The following is a 22,750-nucleotide window of genomic DNA, read 5'->3' as shown; positions in this document are numbered from 1 at the left end:
AAAGAATGCCATCAATGCTAAACTCTCAGACCATGTTTTCAAGCTGGCAACTTATGTGTATGTATAGTGATTTGAAATGTTGACAACCAATGTAGGTCTAAATCTTGTCATTTAAGTTCTTCATATTTTGTTAGAAATATGCATAGAGATTACCCCCAACAGGTATAAACCAGGCCACTGCATTTAGATTATTCTATTGGCTGATCTGTAGGCAGGTGACATACGTGGTGCCAGCTTTTGTCACCATGAATCTCAATGGTAATGGCTTATTTTTTGGCATCTATGGTTCAGAAGTAAGTCTAGTAAAAAACCTGAGTAGCAGCAATTGGCAGCCAAAGTTCACAGGAGTGGTAAACATTTCCTTGGTAACAGCTGGCTCCACCAACCAGTGACCTTGCTGTGACAATCTAAGACTCTAGGAAGTGTGTTTCTTCTTAGATGTTGCAATTGAACCATGTTTTTAAACTTATGTGGCTTGCAGAAGTTTCCTTTGAAAGATTCTGACATATTGTTAACTATCGGATCTGCTATAATGATCTGCTAAATGAATTCGATTTTCACTTTCCCTCAGAACCACACAGATGAGCTCTATAACATTCAAATCCTCCAGAGGGCATTGTCTATCACTTGGATATGATCCTGCATTCTCCCCTGCCTCTTCACAGCCTCCATGTCAGCGTCAGTGCTGGTGTCTGCCTGCATCAGTGGCTGTGCTTACAATTCAAGCTGATACCATAGACTGAAGAAGAGAAGTCCTCTACTTCAGATGACATTTCTGTCATAAAAACATCATTGCTGCTTCTCTGCTAAATTTTTTCTAAACTCACCAGCCATTTTATTAAATGCTGGGGTTTATTCAACCCTGAAAGCTGCAATAAATTATTTCAAACAATTTTGTATGAACATGCATGGTCCCCATTAGATAAGTCATATTGTTTTTGTTCTTTCTACATAACAAGGTAGACATGTGACTTTTAATTTAATACCTCCACATTAGGGATGCACGTCTCCTGGGCCAAAACAAAGATCCAGGCATTTGTGGAAGTCTTGGGTACTTAAATCAAATCTGTGTCTGTGAATGGTGAGAGCGTGGAAGATTAAATATTCAACAAACTTCAGTCTATAGAACGTACTTAAAAGTTTAAGGAACTTGCATAAACAAGGTAAAAGACTTCAGCTAGCGTAGGTTTGTTGGGCAAGTCTATAATTATATGATATAATCGTATGCTTTTTCGTACTGACAATATTTACAGACGGTGTATCAGTTGAATATATTGGCAGAAATGTTTATCTGCTGATACCGATGATTAACTTTTTAAGTTGCTTATACTGATATCATGCTGAAAATATCAGGCATCCCTACTCCACAAAAATTAAATCTGATTAGGACCCCACTCTACTAGAGCGCAGCCCTGCATGTGTCAATGTTTAAGTAACATTCATGGCTCCAGATGATGAATTGCAATGGCTTTGATGAAACCCTCAACAAGTTAAATACCTCAACAATTTCTGGATGGATTGCCATGTGATGTGGTACACAGTGAATAAGGGACTGTGGGACTTTGAGTCCATTCATTCCGCAGAGCTTTTATGAGGTCAGGCAATATTAAACCAGGAAGGCCTGGCTCACAATCTCATTCCAGTTCGTCCCAAAGATGCTTGATGGGATCGAGATCAGGGCTCTGTCTGAGCCACTTAAGTTCTTCCAAACTGAACTCATCAACCATGTCTTTATAGTCCTTGCTTTGTGCAGTGGGGCACAGTCATGTTTGAATAGAAATGGGCCTTCCTCAAACTGTTGCTACAAAGTTGGAAGCATAGCGTTGCCCAAAATGTCTTGGTATGCTGAACCATTAAGATTGTCCTTCAGATAAGTGACCTAGCCCAAATCCTGAAAAACAGCCCCATGCCATTATCCCTTCTTCACTAAACTTCACATTTGGCACAGTGCAGTAAAGCAGGTAACATTCTCCCGGCATCCACCAAACCTAGACTCTCCCGAAACAGCAAAATGTGATTCATCACGCCGTAGAACACATTCCCATAACTCCACAGTCCAGTGTGGGTACGCTTTCCACCACTCCATCTGATGCTTGCCATTTGACTAGGTGATGTGAACCTTGCATGCAGCTGCTTGGCCATGTAAACCCATTCCACAGAACCTCTTGCTGCACAGTTTTTGTACTTACACTAATGCCAGTGGAAGTTCAGAACTCTTGAGCTATGGAATCAGCAGAGCGTTGGTGTCTTTTACGCACCATACAGTTGCGTGGCACCTCTCTGTTATTTTACATGATCTTCTGCTTTGTGGCAGAGTTGCTGTTGTTCCTAAACGATTCCGCTTTCTAATAATATTACTTATAGCTGACTGTGGAATATTCAGCTCAACAGGGATGAAATTTCACACACTGACTTATTGCAAAGGTGGCGTCCATCACAGTACCACCGTTGAAGTCACTGAGCTCTTCAAAACAGCTCATTTTGTATCACAAATGTTTGTAACTGGAAACTGCTTGGCTGGGTGCTTGAGTTTATACACCTGATTGATTGAAACACCTGAATTAGATTATTAACAGGTATGGTCAAATACTTTTGTGAATAGAGTTTATCTCCAGTTTTGGATTATTGCACCTAGATCTACACTTTTGTTTGCCTTATATCAGAGTCTTTTCCTTTTTTATGTGTTTCGTCCCCTTCTGTGCTTATTTGGAAAATATTGTGTGTGAACCTGAGTATCCTAACTATGTCCAAAACCCTCCACTTTTAGCCACTGGTTGTTTTGCTTCATCGTGTGTTTCTACTCTGGAGTTCCTCAGACTGTTTGGAAAGGAAGACAAGTTGCCAAACAAAGCTGCATGCTGACAGAGTCTCCCCAGGTTCACATGTCAGCAGAGGGACTGTGGGAAAATAGAGATGTGGATCAAGGCAGAAACGTGTGCAGACTGGGAAAATATGCCCTGCTGTGCTGCTGTTATTCGCTGTTTTTCTATTCGCAGTCAGATCATGTTTGATCAAGAGGAACTCCTCCTCACCTGCCCGCTCCTCTATTTATAGACTCGCACTCACATGACCTCACGTCAATACTCTGATGCTAATTTTATACCCGCTGTTCACTCACGGTCCTTCACCACACATCCGCCTCTGCACACACACTTACTTCTCACCTGCATGACATTAGCCTCGTAGTCTTCACACCTTTAATGAAGTGCTCATCACGTAGTCCATGCTGTAACGTATTCTACTAAGAGAGTGCAGGCAGACATGCTGGCAGGAAGTGCTGGATTCTGGGGATGTCCTTTGTCAAGAGAACCTCTGAAGAACCTCTTTCTTTAGAAGCTGCATTTAAAGATATAGATACTTTGTACGTCTGTGACTGACAGTAATGGCTGATTTCTCATAGTCAGACTCCTTCTGTGGCACGAGGATCATCAGCATGCAGGAATCATAATTTGAAGCACTTTACAGTCTGTGCTTATAACACCCACTCAGTGTGCAAGTGCATTGCTAATTCAAGTCTACTCCAGGAAATCCATCAGTATATTCCAACATTTTTCATACCACCTCCTTAAATTGTCATTCTTAGCTCTTATTTTAGTGTTGACTGAACTATATGGCTATGTCTATCTTAAGTACAGTATTTCCTATTCAAGAGTTAAGAATAACTCTATGGTGTTACCAAGGAATGAAAGCTTTCTAAATCTTTTTTATATACCTTATTATCACTCTTTTATTTTTCTCTTTTTATTGTAAGTTGAGCAGCCATGGTCTTTTATCTGGTGGAGATACTGTGATTTCTACACTGTTTTGCCAAAATTACCGCAAGCCTAAACCAGCCTTGATTAATCTTTTTATTTGTATCACTATCACCTCCATTTTGCCTCAGCACCTAATGGAAATAAATTTGCTAAAAAAAATGGACACTCAAGTGGCTGTTTGCAGAATGAATTGATACTGTACACCGTAATAAATAACAAGACAACAGTTTACGCCAAAGCAATATGATGCCACACAAAAATAGATTAATTTATGTGTTAGGATATGCGACAGAAGGTTATGCTATGGTACAATACTTTACAATACAATAGGATGAGAGATGAGATAAGACACTGTATGGTCCAATACGACACAAGACAGAAGTGATGTGATGATACAATGCAGCATGACATGAGATAGAATACCATTTACTACAATACAGTGAGATTCCTTTAGGTGGGATATGACCCATTCCAATATGATATGATAGTATACATTACAATATAGTACGGTACGGTATGGAAGCATACAGTACGGTACAAAACAAATGTCACGTTATAATATGATCAGCACAACACATTATGATTCGATATGATTTGATATGTTTGGGCAGGATACAGCATGATGCATTACGATATGATACAGTACAATACAATAATGACATGATAATCTATGGTGTGATGCAACACGGTACAATGCAATGTGATCAGATGCGATATGATGAGATACAGTACACTCTATGGTCCCCTTTGGGTAATTTGTCTTTGCCTCTTGTTCCTGCACATGTAAAACTGCCCACAGTTATTGATAAAACTAATAGAAACAATTGCACTCCAAATAAACACAAAGAAGCACATACTACTAAAAACCATTTATAAATTGTAGCATGTTACCCTCTGAGGACTGACCCTGTGAAGTAATATATGAGCATTTTTGTAACAAAAAAAAGACCAAAAACACACTGATACAGGATAAGAGGCCTCCTGGTGGATGCATGTACACTGTTGCACATCAAGTGTGTTAAATTTATTTATTTTTTAGTATATGTTTTTTATTTTGACCAAAAAAGTCTGACTTTTAAATGGTTTCGATTGGTCGAGACTTCTCAATTTCCTGTCTGTGCTGTTTATACGTACGTAAACCCTCGAGGTTTTCTTGTCCGTGAACTGGTTCTTGAACCAACCTATCTAAAACATCTTTCTCTCTCTCTGTCTCTTCTCAGTTTCGATGTGGAGAATGGCTTGTCAGTGGGACGCAGCCCCATGGACCCTCAGACCAGCCCTGGCTCTGGTCTGGTCTTACAGGCCAACTTTCCTCATAGCCAGCGGCGGGAATCCTTCCTATACCGCTCGGACTCTGAGTTTGACCTTTCACCCAAAGGTCCCTCCAGGAACTCTTCTGGTGCCAGTGACCTGTGAGTTCATTTCTTACTTATACTTTTGTATAAAACCTTATTGTAAAGAGGAGACATGCTATTACCCGATTTAATTATTTATTTTTAAGAAAGGATGTTATCAACATGCTTTTTCTTGATTTATTGAGTATCATGGGGATACCATTGGTGCAAAGCTATTAGTAAATACATAAATAGATTGAAAATTCTTGATTAGATCTGCAAATGCCTAAATAGATCTCTAAATATTAGTGCTGTCAGTTTATTGAAAATGTATCTAATTGGTTATAGGCTTTGTAATTAATTCATTTAATATTGTTTAACACATGCAATTAATTGCATTTGTTGATGATTTAAGAAAGATTAAATTACTGGGAGAATTAAAGATAATAGTAACAAAATAATCAGAAAGGACACTTTTCTGAATGGCTTCAAAACATTTTATTGGCTTTTGAAAAAGACGAAGTGTAGACCGAGGGCAGATTGTCCACTGGCAATGTACCATCCAATGTAGGATGGTTTAAACTGTAGAATATGGTTTTAATCAGTAAAAATGAAGAACAGGGAATTTTTACATGCTCCAATCAAAGTAACAAAGCTACTTTAGCCGGTTGTGGGATGGCATCAGAGTGTGGTTTGTATGCATACATTTTTTTTACCCCTTAATTGACATAAATCTCAAATTTGACAACACTTTGAAGTATATATAAGCATTAAAAACTTTGTACTTGAGAATGTTCTTTACTAATTGTGTAAAATAAGCGGCTAATTTTCTGTGCAAAGGATGCTAGGATACCAAGAAACACATACCAGGCTGACTTCATCGCTTTTGACATCCTTTTTCACTCAGTGGAGAATCATTATCCTCTTCATGAAACCATTTCTAACTGTGCAACTATTTAGTCAATAAACCCTTTGGGAAACAGGTTTAATTAAAATGACTCAAATGGCTCAATTCATGCTAACAAGGGTCCAGCAGGGCTTTGCAGATGTACACAATAAGCCTGTGAGACTAAGCACTGGGTAAACAAACTCTTGCCACAGACATGGGAGGATCTGTGTACAGATTTGTGGATGTATTTACTCATGCAATGCACCAATATCCCCATAGTCTCTTGGAACCACCCTCTTCTCTCATCAGTCCCTGCACCATCGATGCTTTTCCTTTACTTGTGAGCTGATTTTGACATGTAGTGGTCTGTTAATATTTTACACAAGGAGAACATACTCTCTTTAAATATCCCAATCAGGGTTTCTTTAAGATTTTCATGCAATTGGAAAAAGGCTTTTTTTTCTTTCATCCAAAATGCCCTTAAAAAAAACTCCCCTTTACCGTTCGTGTTGTCTAAAGAGCTCAAAAGTAGCAGCAACAGGCCTCCTCATCGACTCTCGCCTATCTCTTTTTAAAGGGAAGAAAGCTTGAAGCACTGGGAGGTCAACTGGTTGTCATCTCGGTGAGGAGAACATAATGAAATAAAAAAAGATAAAACCACTGACTCTGTCCCTTTGAAGCCATTCCCCTTTATTCCCTTTAGATGGATCTATAGTCACATCACCCCTCCCTCCTTACAAATTGTTTTCACACCCACTAGTATGCCCTCCCCTAAAACACCCACATCTATTTTGTTTGTTTCTGCATGTGATGTTTAAACTACAATAACAACACACTTTTTGTTGACCTGTAAATATCCTTACTTGAATGACCCACACCCCCACCAACCACAGCTGTTTCTTCACAAACCTTCTAAAATGTGTGCATGATGTATTTATTCTCTGATGTTTAACAGAAAGATGGCAAAGTGAGTGATAAATGATGAGGATTGACAAATAAATGTGACACTTGATAATAAACTCTGGATGCACAGACAAGATAAGTCTGGATTTCTGTTTGGTTTTAACTTAGTTTGTCTTAAGAAAAGTTGTTTGCCTTTTTCTTGAGGTTTTGTTCAAATCAAGGAGCTGCTAGATCATTCATGGTATATATATTTACATGTTTTCCTGTCCTATACTCTCCTCTGTATTGCAGACACACAGAAGACATGATTGTTACTCCATTTGCACAGGTGAGTCCTTTTAAAAATTTCCAGATGGTGAAATAAAACTGAAACTACAAAACTCGTTAGCATTGCAGAGCAGGTTTGAAAGAAAGACTATAATAAACTCCAGATGGTAAAAGACCAGGCTTTTCTACCCCATCAGAATAGCTCCTTAATGTCATGTTGGTCCTGACGGTGGCGCCTGTCTCTTGCTTGGGATGTGCGTCACACTTGTGCTCACTTTACACAACCAAAGAAGTGCTGAATCCAATACTGCTGGATCATGCTGTTTAAATTCGCATATAGCGGCTGATAAGGCCACTACATGGGTCAGGCCTGGATACAGGATACTCTGGGGGCTTTCTCTGAGTGCAGAGTCAGTGTTTGGCCACAGATAAGGTGACAGACATGACATAGAAGGGTGTCAGTGATGCCATCAAAACATCAGACGGGGAGAGAGGGGGGAATGCCTCTACGCACCGCTGCAGCATTAAAGATGAAGGCTGTGGCGTTTGGTTTCAAAGGCTCGTCAGCACATGATGAAGCTCAAGATGAATTAAGTGAAGGCATGTGTGCGACAAATTAAGGCTTTAAATGAAAGGACATCTGTGCTTTTATTATGTCACAATGTTATGTACGTCGTGTACATTCAGTCTCCTGATCCCATCTTGTAGGTGCTTGCCAGCTTGAGGACGGTCCGTAGTAACTTTGCTGTCATCACCAACCAGCAAGATCGCACAGCCAGCAAGTATGTTTGAGAAGATCTCACTAATTTTTCTGACATTTCTAATCATGCTTTTGTGTTATTTTCCTTTTTGCTGACTTGGGACGGTTGTTGTCTCTGCAGGACGCGATCATCAGGGAGCAACCCGCCATCCATGTGCAAGACTAGCCTGGCAGGTTGGTCCTGGAATTAGAATGAGCTATTTAATAATCACTGTCCCATTGTCATCACTGACACTGTGATGTCAGTGAGGCAGGGAGGAAGGAGGACATTATCATGATTAAACCTGTGAACTGTATAATCTGGGTTACTGGGAGGACATCATAACAGTGAATTAATTAGGATATGACGTCAATCACAAATGCACCAGGTCCTGCTGTGAAAAATGTGAACATCATTCATATTTAATAGGTTAATACTTAAATGCACTATCTGTAATTACATATTCAGATTAGTAAATGCATTTAATTCATATAAAACTAAAAATGTCCTGTTTATGTGCCCAGTTTTATATTTTACTTTATTATTTCTACTCCTAATGTAGTAGTCTGTCACCATTAATGAAGCTGCTATCACAAACTGCTCTGAGGATACAGAGCCACTGCACAGCAGGTCACACTTTACCCTCATCACACTGATGGTGAAAGTTGACCATTCATATTCATCCATACATATTCACAAGTCACTGACAGAGCAGTGGGAGAAATTTGGAGTCTTACCCAAAGATACATCAACTTGTGACTGCAGGAGGTGAGAGTCAAACCTCTGACCTTTGATGGAGAGCTTACTGACACTACTTACAGAACTGCAATAGCCCCATGAAGTAGAGTAGAATATAAGGGATCATAAACCTACCACCAAAAAGTAAGGAAACTTATGTTTGATTTATTTATTTATTTTTTGTTGTAACAATGCTTCTTGGTAATAAATCTTGTACGGTTGGAAAGTCTTTTTTTCCCTTTAAATGGTGCCAAATTTGTAATGAACATGAATTTATGGGTTGCACCCATGAAAAATGTGTCTAATCTTCTCTTCCAATGCCAGACAGCTTATTTACCTGTTGCTAGTGACTCTTGTTTTGAGCTTCTGGTACCTCCAGGTGTTGACAAACAGGTGCCTGATTGACACCCTGGTGCTCAGGTGTCCAGATTCTGCCTACAGCAGTTAGATCATAAGTACCAAGTGTGGATTAACTCTTTTGGTGGAGGCAATGTGATGGTATGGGTTGACATGGAAAAACAAGGCTGGTCATCATTGGAGGCAATTTAAATGCAGAAAGATCTTGAGATGAGATTCTACAACCAGTGATAATCACATTTCTTCACAGTCTGGGACCAAACTCTATTCTTCAAGATGACAGTGCTTGCCCCTACAGAGCGGTTTTTATCAGAGACTACCTCCAGAATTTGGAAGTGGAGAGGATGGAATGGCCTTCCAGCAGTCCTTACCTCAACCCCATTTAAACTTGTAGGATCAGCTTGGGCATGCTGTTCATGCCAGAGGGACCAACAGAACCACAGTGGTTGACTTTAGACAAATACTGGTGGAAGAATGGGATGCCATCCCACAGCAATGTGTGACCAGCCTAGTCACACAGTGCTGTGGGATGGCAATCCAATATGTCAGTATGTCTAGTTTCTTTAGACTTAAGTCATCTAATGCACCAAACAAGAATCAACAGCAGGAAAAGCTGTGTGGCGTTGGCAAATAATCTGGCCAATTTTTCATGGGTGCAACCCACGTGCTAAGCTCTGCTGCTCATCCCATAAATGCATGTTCCTTACAAATGCAGCACCATTTAAAAGGGAACTAAACTGTATTTCCAGCTGTTTAAGATCTATTGCCAAGAACCATTGTTACAACCAAGAAATAATCTATCACATATACCACTACTTGTTGTGCCAAGTTTAGATAGAAATACTCAAGCAAACTATCTCGAATTTGTACCAAAATACAGTACTATTGTACAGAGTAACATCCCACTGCTTATGGCTTTTATTTTTAAACAGTTGTTATCAGACATGAGAAGCAGGTGTTCAGCAGCTTTGATTCAAATACTTAAGTTTTGATAGTTGTGACAGTGTACCACTGATTAGTGCAGCCCAATACAGGACAAATCAGTTATTTTAATATTGAGATCATGTCTATCAAATACTCCATCACATTCATCCCTCAAACATAAATAATTCTAACACTTAAAGTGTCACAGTTTGTAAAAATGAACAAAAGGAGGACCCAAATGCAGAAAAAAGTAGTGGATTTATTCAAACAAAGGATCAAAAAAGAAAATTAAATAGGAGAATATAATAATAGAAACGCACAGGGGATGCAGGCAACACTAGAAGCCAGACTAGAAAGAAGGCTAAAAAAATCACACAAGGATGTGCTAGTACAAAAGAATCATGAAGACCACACCAAATGAACCAAATGAGGGAATAATAACATACAAAGGGAGGAAGTTTAACAAGACATACAACAAAAGAGAAAGACAAAATAAAACAGGAAACTTGAAAACCCTTAACCTCAGAATTAAATTCACACACTGGGAAATACAGTGACAAAAGGAAACTACAAACCAAAATACTTACAGTCATGACATTAGGATTATTAATACTTGAAAAAGAGCAATAAATAGAGATAGATTAGTCACAAAAAGTCAAAAAGTATGAGCCCAGCACATCATGAAGCACAGTTATAGTTTAATCTTGATCATCTTTTTTCATGATTGTAGGCTGGCATCTCCTCTGATATTCCCCTCAAAATAACATACTATAGATTGATGAAGTCCTGAAATTACTTCTTACTTCTTGGTTTTATAACTGTGTTCTTGCAAGACAAGCTACATCTTTTCCTAAAAAAAGTTTTTTTTCTTTTTTTCTCTTTTGTTGATTTTTAAGGATTTCTTTGCAAATTAGTACAACTTTACTCTTATCAGTTATGACTTATTCTCATATGACTTCACTCTCAAAATGACAGTCTTTTCTCTTCTATGATGTGGTCCTAAGTCTCTGCCATGATGAATTTGAATAAGTAATTTTTTTTTTTGCTGTGTCTGCTTCAGAGGAGCCGCACCAGCAGCTGGCTATAGAGACTCTAGATGAGCTGGACTGGTGTCTGGAACAACTGGAGACTCTGAAAACTCGGCACTCTGTCAGTGAAATGGCATCAAACAAGGTACTTAAACATGAGACACTGCACTGACTCATTATCATCAGCCTGATTTACTATACAGATACATCAGGTATACATGACTCACAGCATACTGTTCAGGCATGGAGATTATACAGGCAGGTAGAGTACAAGGTTGTGCTGCAGTCCCAGAATGACCTCCATGAGGGCTTTTTAGTTGTCATGTGCATCTTGTTGCTATGTGCGAGGAAGTCCAACTCAGGCTGCACCAGCACCAAACACTGTTCATCAGATCATACTATTGTTGTGCAGATTGGATATTAAGGAATGCATCTACAAATAAAAGCAACATGAAGATATTTTAATGTTTTTCACTGTAAAAAGGGAAGTCCCTGTTGTTAAAGATACAAAGACTGCAACTGCTGCTTCAAAATGAAACCTTGATGGCATCAAATCAGCCATCACATCAATCTAATTAAGCCTGTTTCTTTATTGATACTGCATCACCAGTTTTTTATAAGAATGGATTATAAAGGAGCTTTGGTTAGCCTTTGCTGATCTCAAATCTGCCCCTAAATCCTGCAAAACTATGCCTGAAATATGAATAAGATCTCCCATCCATCAGCTCATTGAAGAGGGGTTTTACTCCATGAATGAGCCGGATGGTTTCATGCATGCAAATAGAGACGAGACACACAGACTCTCCCTTCCCCCCGCTCATGTGCAGAAAAATGTGAATGAGGTAGTGAGAGCTGAAGATGAAACGGCATTCCCCCTCCTCATCCTCTCTTCCTCCCTGTATCCCTCTCCTCTCCTCCTCCTCCTCCTCCTCCTCTCCTCAGACTGGAGCCCGCCACTCATGTGATACCATGATTAGACCGCCCACACACAGAATACACATGCTCCTCATAGTAACATACACACATATATACATCACATGAACACTTTATCCCATCACATCCATGTACGTTGCACCATTTCCGTTCATTTATTGCCTGCTTGGATACTTATACCGCTACACACGCTCACGTGGCGGAGGTTTCGTGGGAGGCAGACCCCCTCCCCATTCCTGCAGATCAGTCAATGAGCAGCTTCAGTCAGTGGCAAGGGGGGGATTATTCATGCTGGCACTTGGGAACAAAGGCAGGCACATGGGAGGTCAGGGTGAACGCTGTTTTTGCATCAGTGATAAACTTATCGAACATCTCAGTTCAAAGTAGATCCTTAATGACAGCTGAGAAATACATTGAGACTTTAGGAAATGTTACCCTACTCAGATGCTTGAAATTGCTGTTTACAGCTGCAGATGCTGATTTGATAGGAAGTAGGAATCTATAATAACAAGAATTGCATTATTTTTTCATTATCATAAACAGTGTTAGCTTTGGATCCCAGTTCAGCCATGCCCAGCAAAACCTAAGCTAAGGTAGCTCCACTGTAAGGCTGTTAAAATGTGCAATTTTATGCTTTTCTGTACTAATGTGCTTTAAAAAAGCACAATCTCTTTTATAATATTGATTGATAGTATCAAAAAGGACCGAAGCTTGATAAAAGACAAAATACTGCCACATATTTGTGCAATCTAGACAATAAGCAGGAGTTCGCCTGCAATTATTGATCATCAAAAACTAGAAATTAAGCATTTTGGCATTTAAAAGTGGTTTATCCTGTTGAATTTGAACTATATCATATCAAAGCTTAAAATTCTGCTATCATGCCAACACATTACATCGCAGCACATCTTTAACCATGAAAATATGAGAATTCTTTCACTCACTTGGAGCTTATTTGTCCACATACACATCTAATCACTAATATGCCAGTAAAACTGGATTTTAATGCAACTCTGTGGAAAAATATTAAACCTTTGTATGATTTTGTGAATGATAATGGCTGATACACCCTCATCATAAGGGTACGTGGTGTTCTGTTTTTATTTTTGGCTACATGAATGAAATTCCCCCCCACCCTCTATTCATTCAAAGCTTTTCCTTCATATCTTCTTCAAACTTGGTGCACATGGTCTGTCTCACAACCTCCTCCTCCTGACACGCTCTGCTCCTCCCACTTTGTACATCCCCCTACCAATAAGGGCGATCTCCTCTCCAAACCTCTGCTGCAGCAGGCGCCTGATTGGCTGCTATTCTTAGAAGTTTTTGGAGGGAGGCGTGGATTAGAGTACCTCGTTCTCCCTGTGTTTACACACACGTAGGGGGAGCAGGCAGTAGCTGAGTGAATGAGGGAGAGTCAGGGGGGAGCGATGGAGTGTGGCTCCTCTGCCTCGCATCCTCCTCGCATCCCGCAGCATTCCTGCAGCTGAGCTCCTCTCTCATCTTTTCTCCTGGACCTCAGAGCCGTTTTTCCTTCATCCGTGCAGCTAGTACTGATCAGAGCACTAACCCGTGGACTGTCTGCTTGCAGTGGATTTCGCTCAGGCAAGCAGTATAGGAGCACAAAGTGTCCCCACCGTCTGTTTTTGCTGGCTGGAGGATGACTAAAAAGCTAGTGTCTCTCTTTCTAGCTAAGTTTTATTTTTGCCTCCATGCTTGACTTTGCGCTGAAATGCCAGAAGTGAATTATCTCATCACCGTGTCGTGGATGTTCATTCAGGTAAGCAGAGACAGGGGATGAGCAGGGTGGGAGGGGATTAGTCTGCTGGAGGCTCACATGTTGCTCGTTTTGTGAATGAGTATGAGCGAGTGGGCAACTGGTGGTTGATATGAGGCTGTTGTCTCTCTTGATTTCTTTAATTAGATTTGTAGATCTTTGATTTGGTAAACATGATGCACATGCAGAGTATACAGCATGTGTTTGGCTGCAGGCTACTATGTGTAAAATCAGCCATGCATCCCTTGTAGCCAATCAGAGGCTTCGGCACCATGTGTGACATGAGACATGTGAATGCTGTTGTGGAGAGACTCTGGCATGTTTTTATGGATATTTTCTGTGTTAAGATGATTTTACAGAAGGGATTGTGACCAAACTGGTTGATACATATATGTTTTTGTGTGATCCTCAGTTCAAGAGGATGCTGAACCGAGAGCTCACCCAGCTGTCAGAAACCAGCCGATCAGGGAACCAGGTTTCTGAGTTCATCTCCAGCACCTTCCTAGGTAAAATCCCTTACTTTTTACAATCTGAGGTGCACAATTGTTAATTTAATTTGTTTGAAAATGGAAAATGCACATTAATCAACATTCAGATAAGTATAAATACACCAGAATAAGCCAAAAATCCAGTTATATCTGCAGTCCTTTTGACAGATGTCTGAATTCTTAGAAACTAAAATAATATATGTCAATTAGTTCTCAACAGACCATTCTTAACATTAAAACATCATTATACACACAGAATATATAATTTCTCTCTCTCTATCTGACAGAAAAGCAACATGACATGGACATCATGTCCCCCCCATCAAAGGAGAAGGACAAGAAGAAGCGTCCCATGTCCCAGATTAGTGGTGTGAAGAAGGCCACTCACAGTCCCAGCCTCGCTCCCTCCACCATCCCTCGATTTGGGGTCCCAGCCAGCCAGGAGGGTCTTCTGGCCAGGGTAGGAAGACTAGCTCAACATATTTTCAAATAAACTTGCATATTTCTAATATATTCCTATTGTTTTACCGTATGAAATAGTTTAAATATAAATGTTTGTCCCTATTATAGGAGCTGGAAGAAGTAAACAGATGGGGTATTGACATCTTTAAGGTAGCTGAGTATTCTGGGAATCGCCCACTGACGGTCACCATGTACACCATCTTCCAGGTAAAACACAACATTACTTTAATTGTATGAATTCATACACCGTTTACATTAAATTGTTAAAGTAGTCAATAAATGACAATTTTCTTTTTAACCTTGATTGATCCTGATTCATTATGTTTGTAGGAGCGTGATCTTCTGAAGTCCTTTAAGATTCCTGTCGACACTTTCATCACCTTCATCATGACCCTGGAGGATCATTACCGTGCGGATGTAGCCTATCACAACAACATCCACGCGGCAGATGTAGTCCAGTCCACCCATGTTTTGCTCTCCACTCCTGCTCTGGAGGTAGTTAGGCACTATGATTCATTCTAACAGGGAGAACAGTTAAAGCCTTCATCATTTCAAATCATTTGGATCCATTCATGTCCTGTCATGTTGACTGTCACTGCTCTCTGTCATCCAAGGCTGTGTTTACTGATCTGGAGATCCTCGCCGCTCTGTTTGCCAGCGCCATCCATGATGTGGATCACCCCGGAGTTTCCAATCAGTTTCTCATCAACACAAGTGAGTTTGCATAGCTTTGCAAGGATTATGCGAGCGTGTGTGGGTGCAGAGTGTGTTTAACTATGTTGATGAGATGCCTGTGTGCACGTTTCTGGCAGTTTGCAGGGCTGACTGAGAAGTTTTTTTTTTTTCCTTTTCTGCTTCAGACTCAGAGCTGGCTCTGATGTACAACGACTCATCGGTGCTGGAGAATCACCACCTGGCCGTCGGCTTTAAGCTCCTGCAGGAAGACAACTGTGATATCTTTCAGAACTTGAGCAAAAAGCAGAGACAGTCGCTGAGAAAAATGGTCATTGATATGGTAAGACACTATACTAACACTTAAATTTGTGGATGTACATCTATGTCTTCCTCTTAGACAAAGCAATGCAACACTGTGGTTTACTTCTTAATCTGCAGGTGTTGGCCACAGACATGTCAAAGCACATGAACCTCCTTGCTGACCTGAAGACCATGGTGGAAACAAAGAAAGTGACAAGTCTAGGAGTACTGCTTCTAGACAACTACTCAGATCGCATACAGGTGAGAACCCCTTGCTTCCATCATGATTATATTCAATAAGTATGTCTGAGAACAGAGAGGTGGATTTTTTGCAATGAGAACCACTTATTGGGCAGTTATTGCAAACATATAAGCACACATGAATGCAGATTTACAATATTTTGACATGCATGTACTGATACAGACTAATGGTGCACATTTTTGCCAGAAATGTTGCAAATGTTTCCCTACATATCATAGTTAAGGTATTCAAGGTTACACCCTATCTAATGTTTAGAGTAGGGAGTTAAATGGTTAAAAAGAGACAGTATGTTTACTAAATCAGTAGATCAATACATGGTTTTAATAAAAATGTGGTCCTACTGCTTTTTCTGCTGCCAGTGAGTTAACATAAATGCTTCAACAAGTTGAATACTTCATCATATTGAGACCTGTCCTTCAGTTCAGTGGGAAATGGCAAATATAACTTTGAATGTTAAACTCCAGTGTTAGAAGCTCCCCTGTGGATCCTAAGAATTGTGTTGGCTTTGGCGCCCCTTGTGGACAAAGTGATACGTCCTGTCTCTTTGTTGATCTTGTCCTACACATGAAAGGTTTTTTTTTTTCTTGACAAAAATAGGCAATCTCATCCTCTATCCATTTGATATTGAAAATTAACCCTCAATGTGATCATTGGCAGTGTAAAATGTAAAAAAAAAAGCTTTTTTCTGAAGTGTGCTATAGATTATCTAATCTGACACTTACCAGGCAGCAGTAAAATTGTATTCTAGAAGTAGTCAATCTCTCCTGATGGTCTCATTTTCTTTTTAAAGTCATAAAGGCTCCACTGTTCATTTCTGGCTGATTCATAACTATTTAAAGACTCCTCATAGGGGCTTTGATTGTGTTTTCATTTCATTTTTAAGAAGTATTTTATGTCTCTGCAGGTCCTCCAGAACATGGTGCACTGTGCCGACCTTAGCAACCCCACTAAGCCTCTGGAGCTGTACCGGGCCTGGACAGACCGAATCATGGTGGAGTTTTTCACACAGGGGGACAGAGAGAGAGACAAGGGCATGGAGATCAGCCCCATGTGTGACAAACAAAACGCCTCAATAGAAAAGAGCCAGGTACAGAGGAAAAGCTGCAGTATTTGAATCAAAAAGCTGCTTTAAGACTGAAACATGGATGTAGAGAATAAAAGTATGAAAACCCTCCATAAATGTTTAATATTTCTTTCTTTCTTCATTCAGGTGGGTTTCATTGACTATATCGTTCATCCTCTGTGGGAGACCTGGGCTGACCTGGTCCATCCAGATGCCCAGGAGATCTTGGACACACTAGAAGACAACAGAGAGTGGTACCAGAGCATGATCCCCCACAGCCCCTCACCAAACCAAGGCCAGGAAGAGGAGGAGGGAGCCCTTGCTGGTGAAGCATCATTGCCCAGTGCGGGTGGAGGTTCCACTCCGGCTGACAAGTTCCAGTTTGAGCTGACCTTGGAGGAAGAGGGAGAGTCTGACACAGAGAGTCCACCAGAGGAAGAGGGCAGGGGGTCTGAACTCTCCAGAACTGATTCTGGCAGCGGATTTGACACTGTAACTCACCTGAGCCCCACAAAACTCAGCCCTGATTCAGGCAGGACGTTTTCCTTAGACTCTGAGAGAGAAATAAGAGAAGAAACAGAGCAAGAAGGTGTCTCGGTGGTTCCGCGCTTCAGACTTGGCACATAGCACCAACCAAAATGTATGTTTCTTTTTGTCTTTTGATTTATTCTCTTAATTTCGGGGCTCATCCTCTGTCACTCCCGTTCTCCCACTCCAACCTGAACACAACCAAGTCTGGTTTCTGCAAACAGGGTAACAGAAAGCCTCGGGCTGGGGGTACAAGAGTGCACTTAGGCGTGGAAGGAGGAATGAAAGACTGCTGTTTTACACAGCAGTCACTTGCACTGGAGAGAGACACAGACTGAGTCACTGTTCCAATAGAGGACAGGAAACCAAGTTTCTGAGCAGTCCCTTTTGTCTCTTGGACAAACTATGGATAAATCTTGCAGAGACAACATGAACTCTGAGAAGAAGAAACTTTCCTTTTACCAGCCAAATCAAGGTCTACTATGAAACAGTGCTGTCTTCCTCTTTGAAGAAGTGAGGAAGAGGTGAACGGCCGTGAAAACACAAAAACGTCTTCTGAGGCATGTTGCCAAATTTGCAATTTACAAGGATAATGCTGTTTAGCCTGCCTTTCTGTATCATTTTGTTTTTGCTATTTTTTTATGTTGCTTCATAAATTCAGCTCTTTATTTGGGTCCCTACACATTATAATACAGTACAGAAAGAGACAGTAAAAAGCACACTTCAAAGCAGCAAAGTAACTGCAGAAAGGAACTATGCATGGTTGTATGGAGAAAATTTTAAGTGTAGCAAACATATTGAGTGACTTTGATTGTTATTATAAATGTAGCACAGCCTATTTTGTTGTGTGCAGCAGGCAGTTTTGGAATAAGACAATTATAGTTATAATGAAGCGGCTGATTATACATATAATTGGAGTTCTTCAATTGTTTAAACTTGCTATTTTAATTTCTGAGTGCATTATGTCAGTGACAAAGCAGAGCCAGTGTCAGCACAGTGATGAGATTACAGCCAAAGCAGTGTGGGTATGCACACAGTGCCTCCCAGTGTTGAAAAGTGGAGCTGCATCTCTGGCATTGAAAGTATGGGAGAAAATATCAAAACCATGTTTAAAGTGTAGGACTATCCAGAATATAAGAAATGTTTTTTTTTTAACTTTTAAGATTTTTCAATTAATTTTCTTTTTAATTTGCCTTCCGTATTAGCACTTTATGGTGTAGTTCATAGTGAGCCCTCATTGTGGTGTTTAAGGGCTTGAGCAAGAACATGAACTTCTTGGAGGCTGTTGACTGAGAGACAGTTTGTCATTGGCTGTCAAAAAACCAGCACAGACATCATGCAATGACTTACAATGTTAAAGTACAACTAAAAAGAATGAATTAAATTCCCCTATTATTCCTTAAAGTGTCTGACATGGCAGCATCAAATCACTTGAATAAAAATGGCAGTCTGGTTGCAGATCAGATGTGAGCATCATCGTTACTGTACAAAATAAACACAGGAGGTTACTGGGTGACACTTTCCTGTGCCATGATTTTTCTTTTTTCTCTCTGTATCTCTAATTGATCAATATTTCACTCTTCACAGGGACATAGTCAATGACAAACAAGTGCCGAGCAAGCATGACAACCCGTACTGTAATTTCCATTTTGCCACTGGCTACTTTCCATCAGTGACTGATAACGTTGGTTGATTGTAGCGCCCTGCGTGCCAATTTGACCCATATGTCTCTGTTGCTTTTTTTTTCTATAACTCCTACTCAAACAGTAACGAAAACTTATATTGTCTTAAAAAAGTGACGTGCTTTTGTGTGTGTGTGATTGAATGACTGAAATGACTTTTTTGATGTATTTTACTAAGAAAAAACCAAAGCACTTTGTATGGTACTTTTACAGTTCTGCACTTCTAGTACAGTTGAACACGTATAATGTGACTGCTTCACTGTTTTTCTTTTGGAAAGTTGAATTGCACGGGCTGGACCACTACAGCTCCCAAAGGATGGATGTTGGAGGGACTGAATTTTAGTTTTTTCTTATTTTTATATATGACTGTACAACAAATGTGTACCGTTGAAATGCATGACATGGGCGGCAGGATTCAAAGAACATGGAGAGAGAATATAGAGTACCTATTAAACTTAGCCTGTGGAGAAACTTGTTTTAACGTATTAACTGACTTACTTTTTTATGCCTTATTTTCATTTTTTTTTTTTTTCTGGTCACTGACATGCTGGAGTCAAACATGTGCAATCCTTTCTGTAGCCATAAGCATCATCTAACAGACCCATACTCAAGGATGCCTTCAACACTAAGGACTAAATAACAACAGCTCAACCAGCACAAAGTGTCTGTTTCTCTGCGTGTCACATTTTGTTTGATTGTGTATATTTTCCTCACAGTACTTCATGTACAGGTTATTTATTATTTCTGTATAATCTGTCAAAAAAGAAGATGAAAGGGTAGACTTTATTTTAGTCTGAGTTTATGTTGCTTGATGTGCAAGAAAGTCAAATAGACAGATTTCAACTATAACTCATCTTTTTCCCTTCTTTTTTAACCATATGCAAAAATACTCACTGTTTGTTTTTCTTGGTATGAAAGCTGATGATTGACAAATTTCGGTCTCAAACATCCCTCTCCTCCTGTCTTCCTGTCTCTTGTTTTCAATGATCCATATCCATGAAGGATCCTGCAGTTTTTGTGCTGAACTGATACTTTGGATCACAGTTATCAATTATGGTCATAAAGCCTCAAGTCATCATAGATCAGTATTTCTGTTCTTGAAGATTTTATGAATATTTGTCATGAACTAAGACTGCAGCTTTGACAATCCAAACTCTGCTGTGTTAACTGCGGGTGTGTTAGCCCTCTCTCCATCTAGAACTGTACGCCTTGCCAATAAATGAGAAACTCTTCATCCTTTGTGTCCTTGTCTCTGCCTGTAAAGGAATTATATGATGATGCACGATAAAAGCAAGATTAGAATATAAACATAACATCCAACTACAAATGACAAAATCTGCTGTCAATAATAAACAAAATGCAAAAGAAGTAAATTATTGATCACCATAATAATGAAATATATGTCATTATTTTGGTGGTAAATCAAGGTCAGTGATCACATATGGTTCCTTTCCTGTTTATGGTAAAAAAAAATCCATAATGGGAATGCATATTGAAATTTAAGAATGGAATATAAACACATGTAGAGTCTAATCAGTATTACAAACATTTAAAAGTTATTTAAATACAAAATTCATTTTAATTTCAGGACACCTACCCAATAACAGGACACCTACAATTATTACAAATATTAAATAACTAAGGGAAATTTTTGCAGTGATGAGGCTCCTAAAAATGAAAACTGATTTATGCTATTTAAGTATAATATAACTGTTAAAATGTTGGAAAAAATTGTCTACAATCACATGTATTTCGCTATTATATGACTTATTTTTCTTTATCTACCTACACCATAGAGCAGAGGTTCTCAACCTTTTCAGCCTGCGACCCCCAAAATAAAGGTGCCAGAGACCCCCACTGTACCTGAAGGTGGTTGAACACAGCCATGCACAAACTGGGGGCTCATGGAGGTCATTACAACCATGCTCCATTGTAAAGTTAAGCTGTGATATCTGTATTTCATATTCAAACTGAAAAACCGCTCTTCTCTAAGAAACAAATATCTTTTTTTTTCATTATTTCTGTGGTAAAAAACCTTCTTAAAAATGTAAATCCCTTTTGTTAAAAAAAATGATTAAAATGGTTTAAAAATGGCTAAAATGGGTTAATAATGGCAAAAAAATGGTGGAAAGGTTGTGAAGTTGGATTTAAAAAGTAGCAGAAATGGGTTAGAAGTGGCCAAAACTAAACGAAAATGGCAAAAAAAAAAAAAAAGGCAAAAATGGGTTAAAGTGGCAAAATGGGCATAAATAAATAAAAATTAATCAAAATGTGGCTGAAATGGCAAATTGGCAAAAATTGGTGGAGATTTGGTGAAAAGGGATGAAAAGTTGATAAAAACTGGCATAAAAAGGTTAACTGAGAAAAAAATAGGCAGATATTGGCAGAAACTGGTTAAACTAGCAAAATGGGCATATCGTATGGTGAAATTGGGTTAAAATGGGAGAAATTGGCTATAAAAAGTGGTTAAAAGGGGTTAATAGTAGCAATAATGGGTCAACAGAGGCATATGGGTCAATCTTGGTTTAGAAGTGGAAAAAAAGTAGTGGAAAGAGTTTAAGACTGACAAAAAGGTGTTTAGTGGTAAAAATTATTAACATTGGTGGGGAAAAAATGATGAAAAGGGGTAAAAAAAGAATTGGACAAAGTTGCCATAAAGTGTCAACAGAGTGATTTTAAAAAATATTCTTAGTTTTTTTAGGGCAACTGGAGACCCCCTCTCAGTGTTTTGTGACCCCCAAGGGGGTCCCGACCCCAAGGTTGAGAACCACTGCCATAGAGTACTGTTTTCTTGTATATAACAGTCCTTTTTCAAGAAAATACCCTTTGTATGGCTTGCTAGATGAATTGCCCATATGTCTTATAACATGAATGGGTGAATGTCCAGATAAGGTTTCTCCAAATTGCAGAATTGCTAGAAATCCTACATGGACAAAACCTGTCATGACATCCACCCCTATTCACCTTTATGATGTGTGAGTGTTATTAGCTTGTCATGGTTAGTTATGATTTTAGGGCCATTTGTTTGGGACCAGAAGAGACGTATAACAGCATTTTTTGAGTCCCGGAGGAAATAGGAAGTTTTAAATGCTCTGGACAACTGCTGATTGGTCGGATGGTGTAATGTCATGTTCAGTGATGACTGATCTCCACTGACTGGCTGAAAAATCATTCTGGTTCTGCTAAATCACTGAGAGTTCGAGGAAGGCCACGAAGAAGGACAAGGGTATATGGTTCCTTGTCTCACAAAGGGTTAAGGTGATATATCTAAAGTATCTATAGTTTGAGACTTTTCATTCTTTTAAGCCACTAATATCAGATGCTATGCCTTTTTGTATTTCCTCAAATAATTGCTTTAAGTAGGCCACACTTACCTGGCAAGAGTAGACTTCACTCGACTTCAATGAAATAGAATTCACAAAAAAAGATTATTTCTTTAATTAACTACCTAAACAAACCAAATAAGTTTTTAATGTCTATACATCTGCATTAATAATAATATTCTTGAAAAATAATAATATTAATAATTTAATCTCACAGTCACATGTTTTAAATCAGAAATAGTATTTAAGTCTCGCTAAAATTAAAGTAGGTGGGACTTTTCGAGAATGAATGGACCCTCTTCTCTGATTGGCCAGTCGCCCTGAC

General features: G+C 39.4%; 1 protein-coding gene across 7 annotated transcripts in view; it reads left to right on the top strand.

Annotated features, from left to right (window-relative positions):
* The window catches only part of pde4ca (phosphodiesterase 4C, cAMP-specific a), a 70,927-nt gene extending 50,601 nt beyond the window's left edge, over nucleotides 1–20,326 (top strand). For 6 of the 7 annotated variants that reach the window (XM_041803302.1, XM_041803306.1, XM_041803308.1 and 3 more), the window contains 15 exons: nucleotides 4,976–5,167; nucleotides 6,556–6,600; nucleotides 7,173–7,209; nucleotides 7,857–7,930; nucleotides 8,030–8,082; nucleotides 10,968–11,080; nucleotides 14,055–14,148; nucleotides 14,418–14,590; nucleotides 14,701–14,799; nucleotides 14,923–15,087; nucleotides 15,207–15,306; nucleotides 15,453–15,607; nucleotides 15,706–15,828; nucleotides 16,734–16,916; nucleotides 17,040–20,326. In XM_041803302.1, the coding sequence (XP_041659236.1) occupies nucleotides 4,976–5,167; nucleotides 6,556–6,600; nucleotides 7,173–7,209; nucleotides 7,857–7,930; nucleotides 8,030–8,082; nucleotides 10,968–11,080; nucleotides 14,055–14,148; nucleotides 14,418–14,590; nucleotides 14,701–14,799; nucleotides 14,923–15,087; nucleotides 15,207–15,306; nucleotides 15,453–15,607; nucleotides 15,706–15,828; nucleotides 16,734–16,916; nucleotides 17,040–17,519 (2,086 nt within the window). In that variant the 3' untranslated portion in view covers nucleotides 17,520–20,326. The remainder of the gene's footprint in view (nucleotides 1–4,975; nucleotides 5,168–6,555; nucleotides 6,601–7,172; nucleotides 7,210–7,856; nucleotides 7,931–8,029; nucleotides 8,083–10,967; nucleotides 11,081–14,054; nucleotides 14,149–14,417; nucleotides 14,591–14,700; nucleotides 14,800–14,922; nucleotides 15,088–15,206; nucleotides 15,307–15,452; nucleotides 15,608–15,705; nucleotides 15,829–16,733; nucleotides 16,917–17,039) is intronic. The other variant, XM_041803303.1, reaches the window with a different exon arrangement.
* Nucleotides 20,327–22,750: the final 2,424 nt, after the last annotated feature.

This window comes from Cheilinus undulatus, linkage group 13 (genome assembly GCF_018320785.1).
Source record: "Cheilinus undulatus linkage group 13, ASM1832078v1, whole genome shotgun sequence".
Taxonomy (NCBI): Eukaryota; Metazoa; Chordata; class Actinopteri; order Labriformes; family Labridae; genus Cheilinus; species Cheilinus undulatus.
Note: the sequence above shows the minus strand (reverse complement) of the source record. Positions and strands in the feature narration are given on the sequence as shown.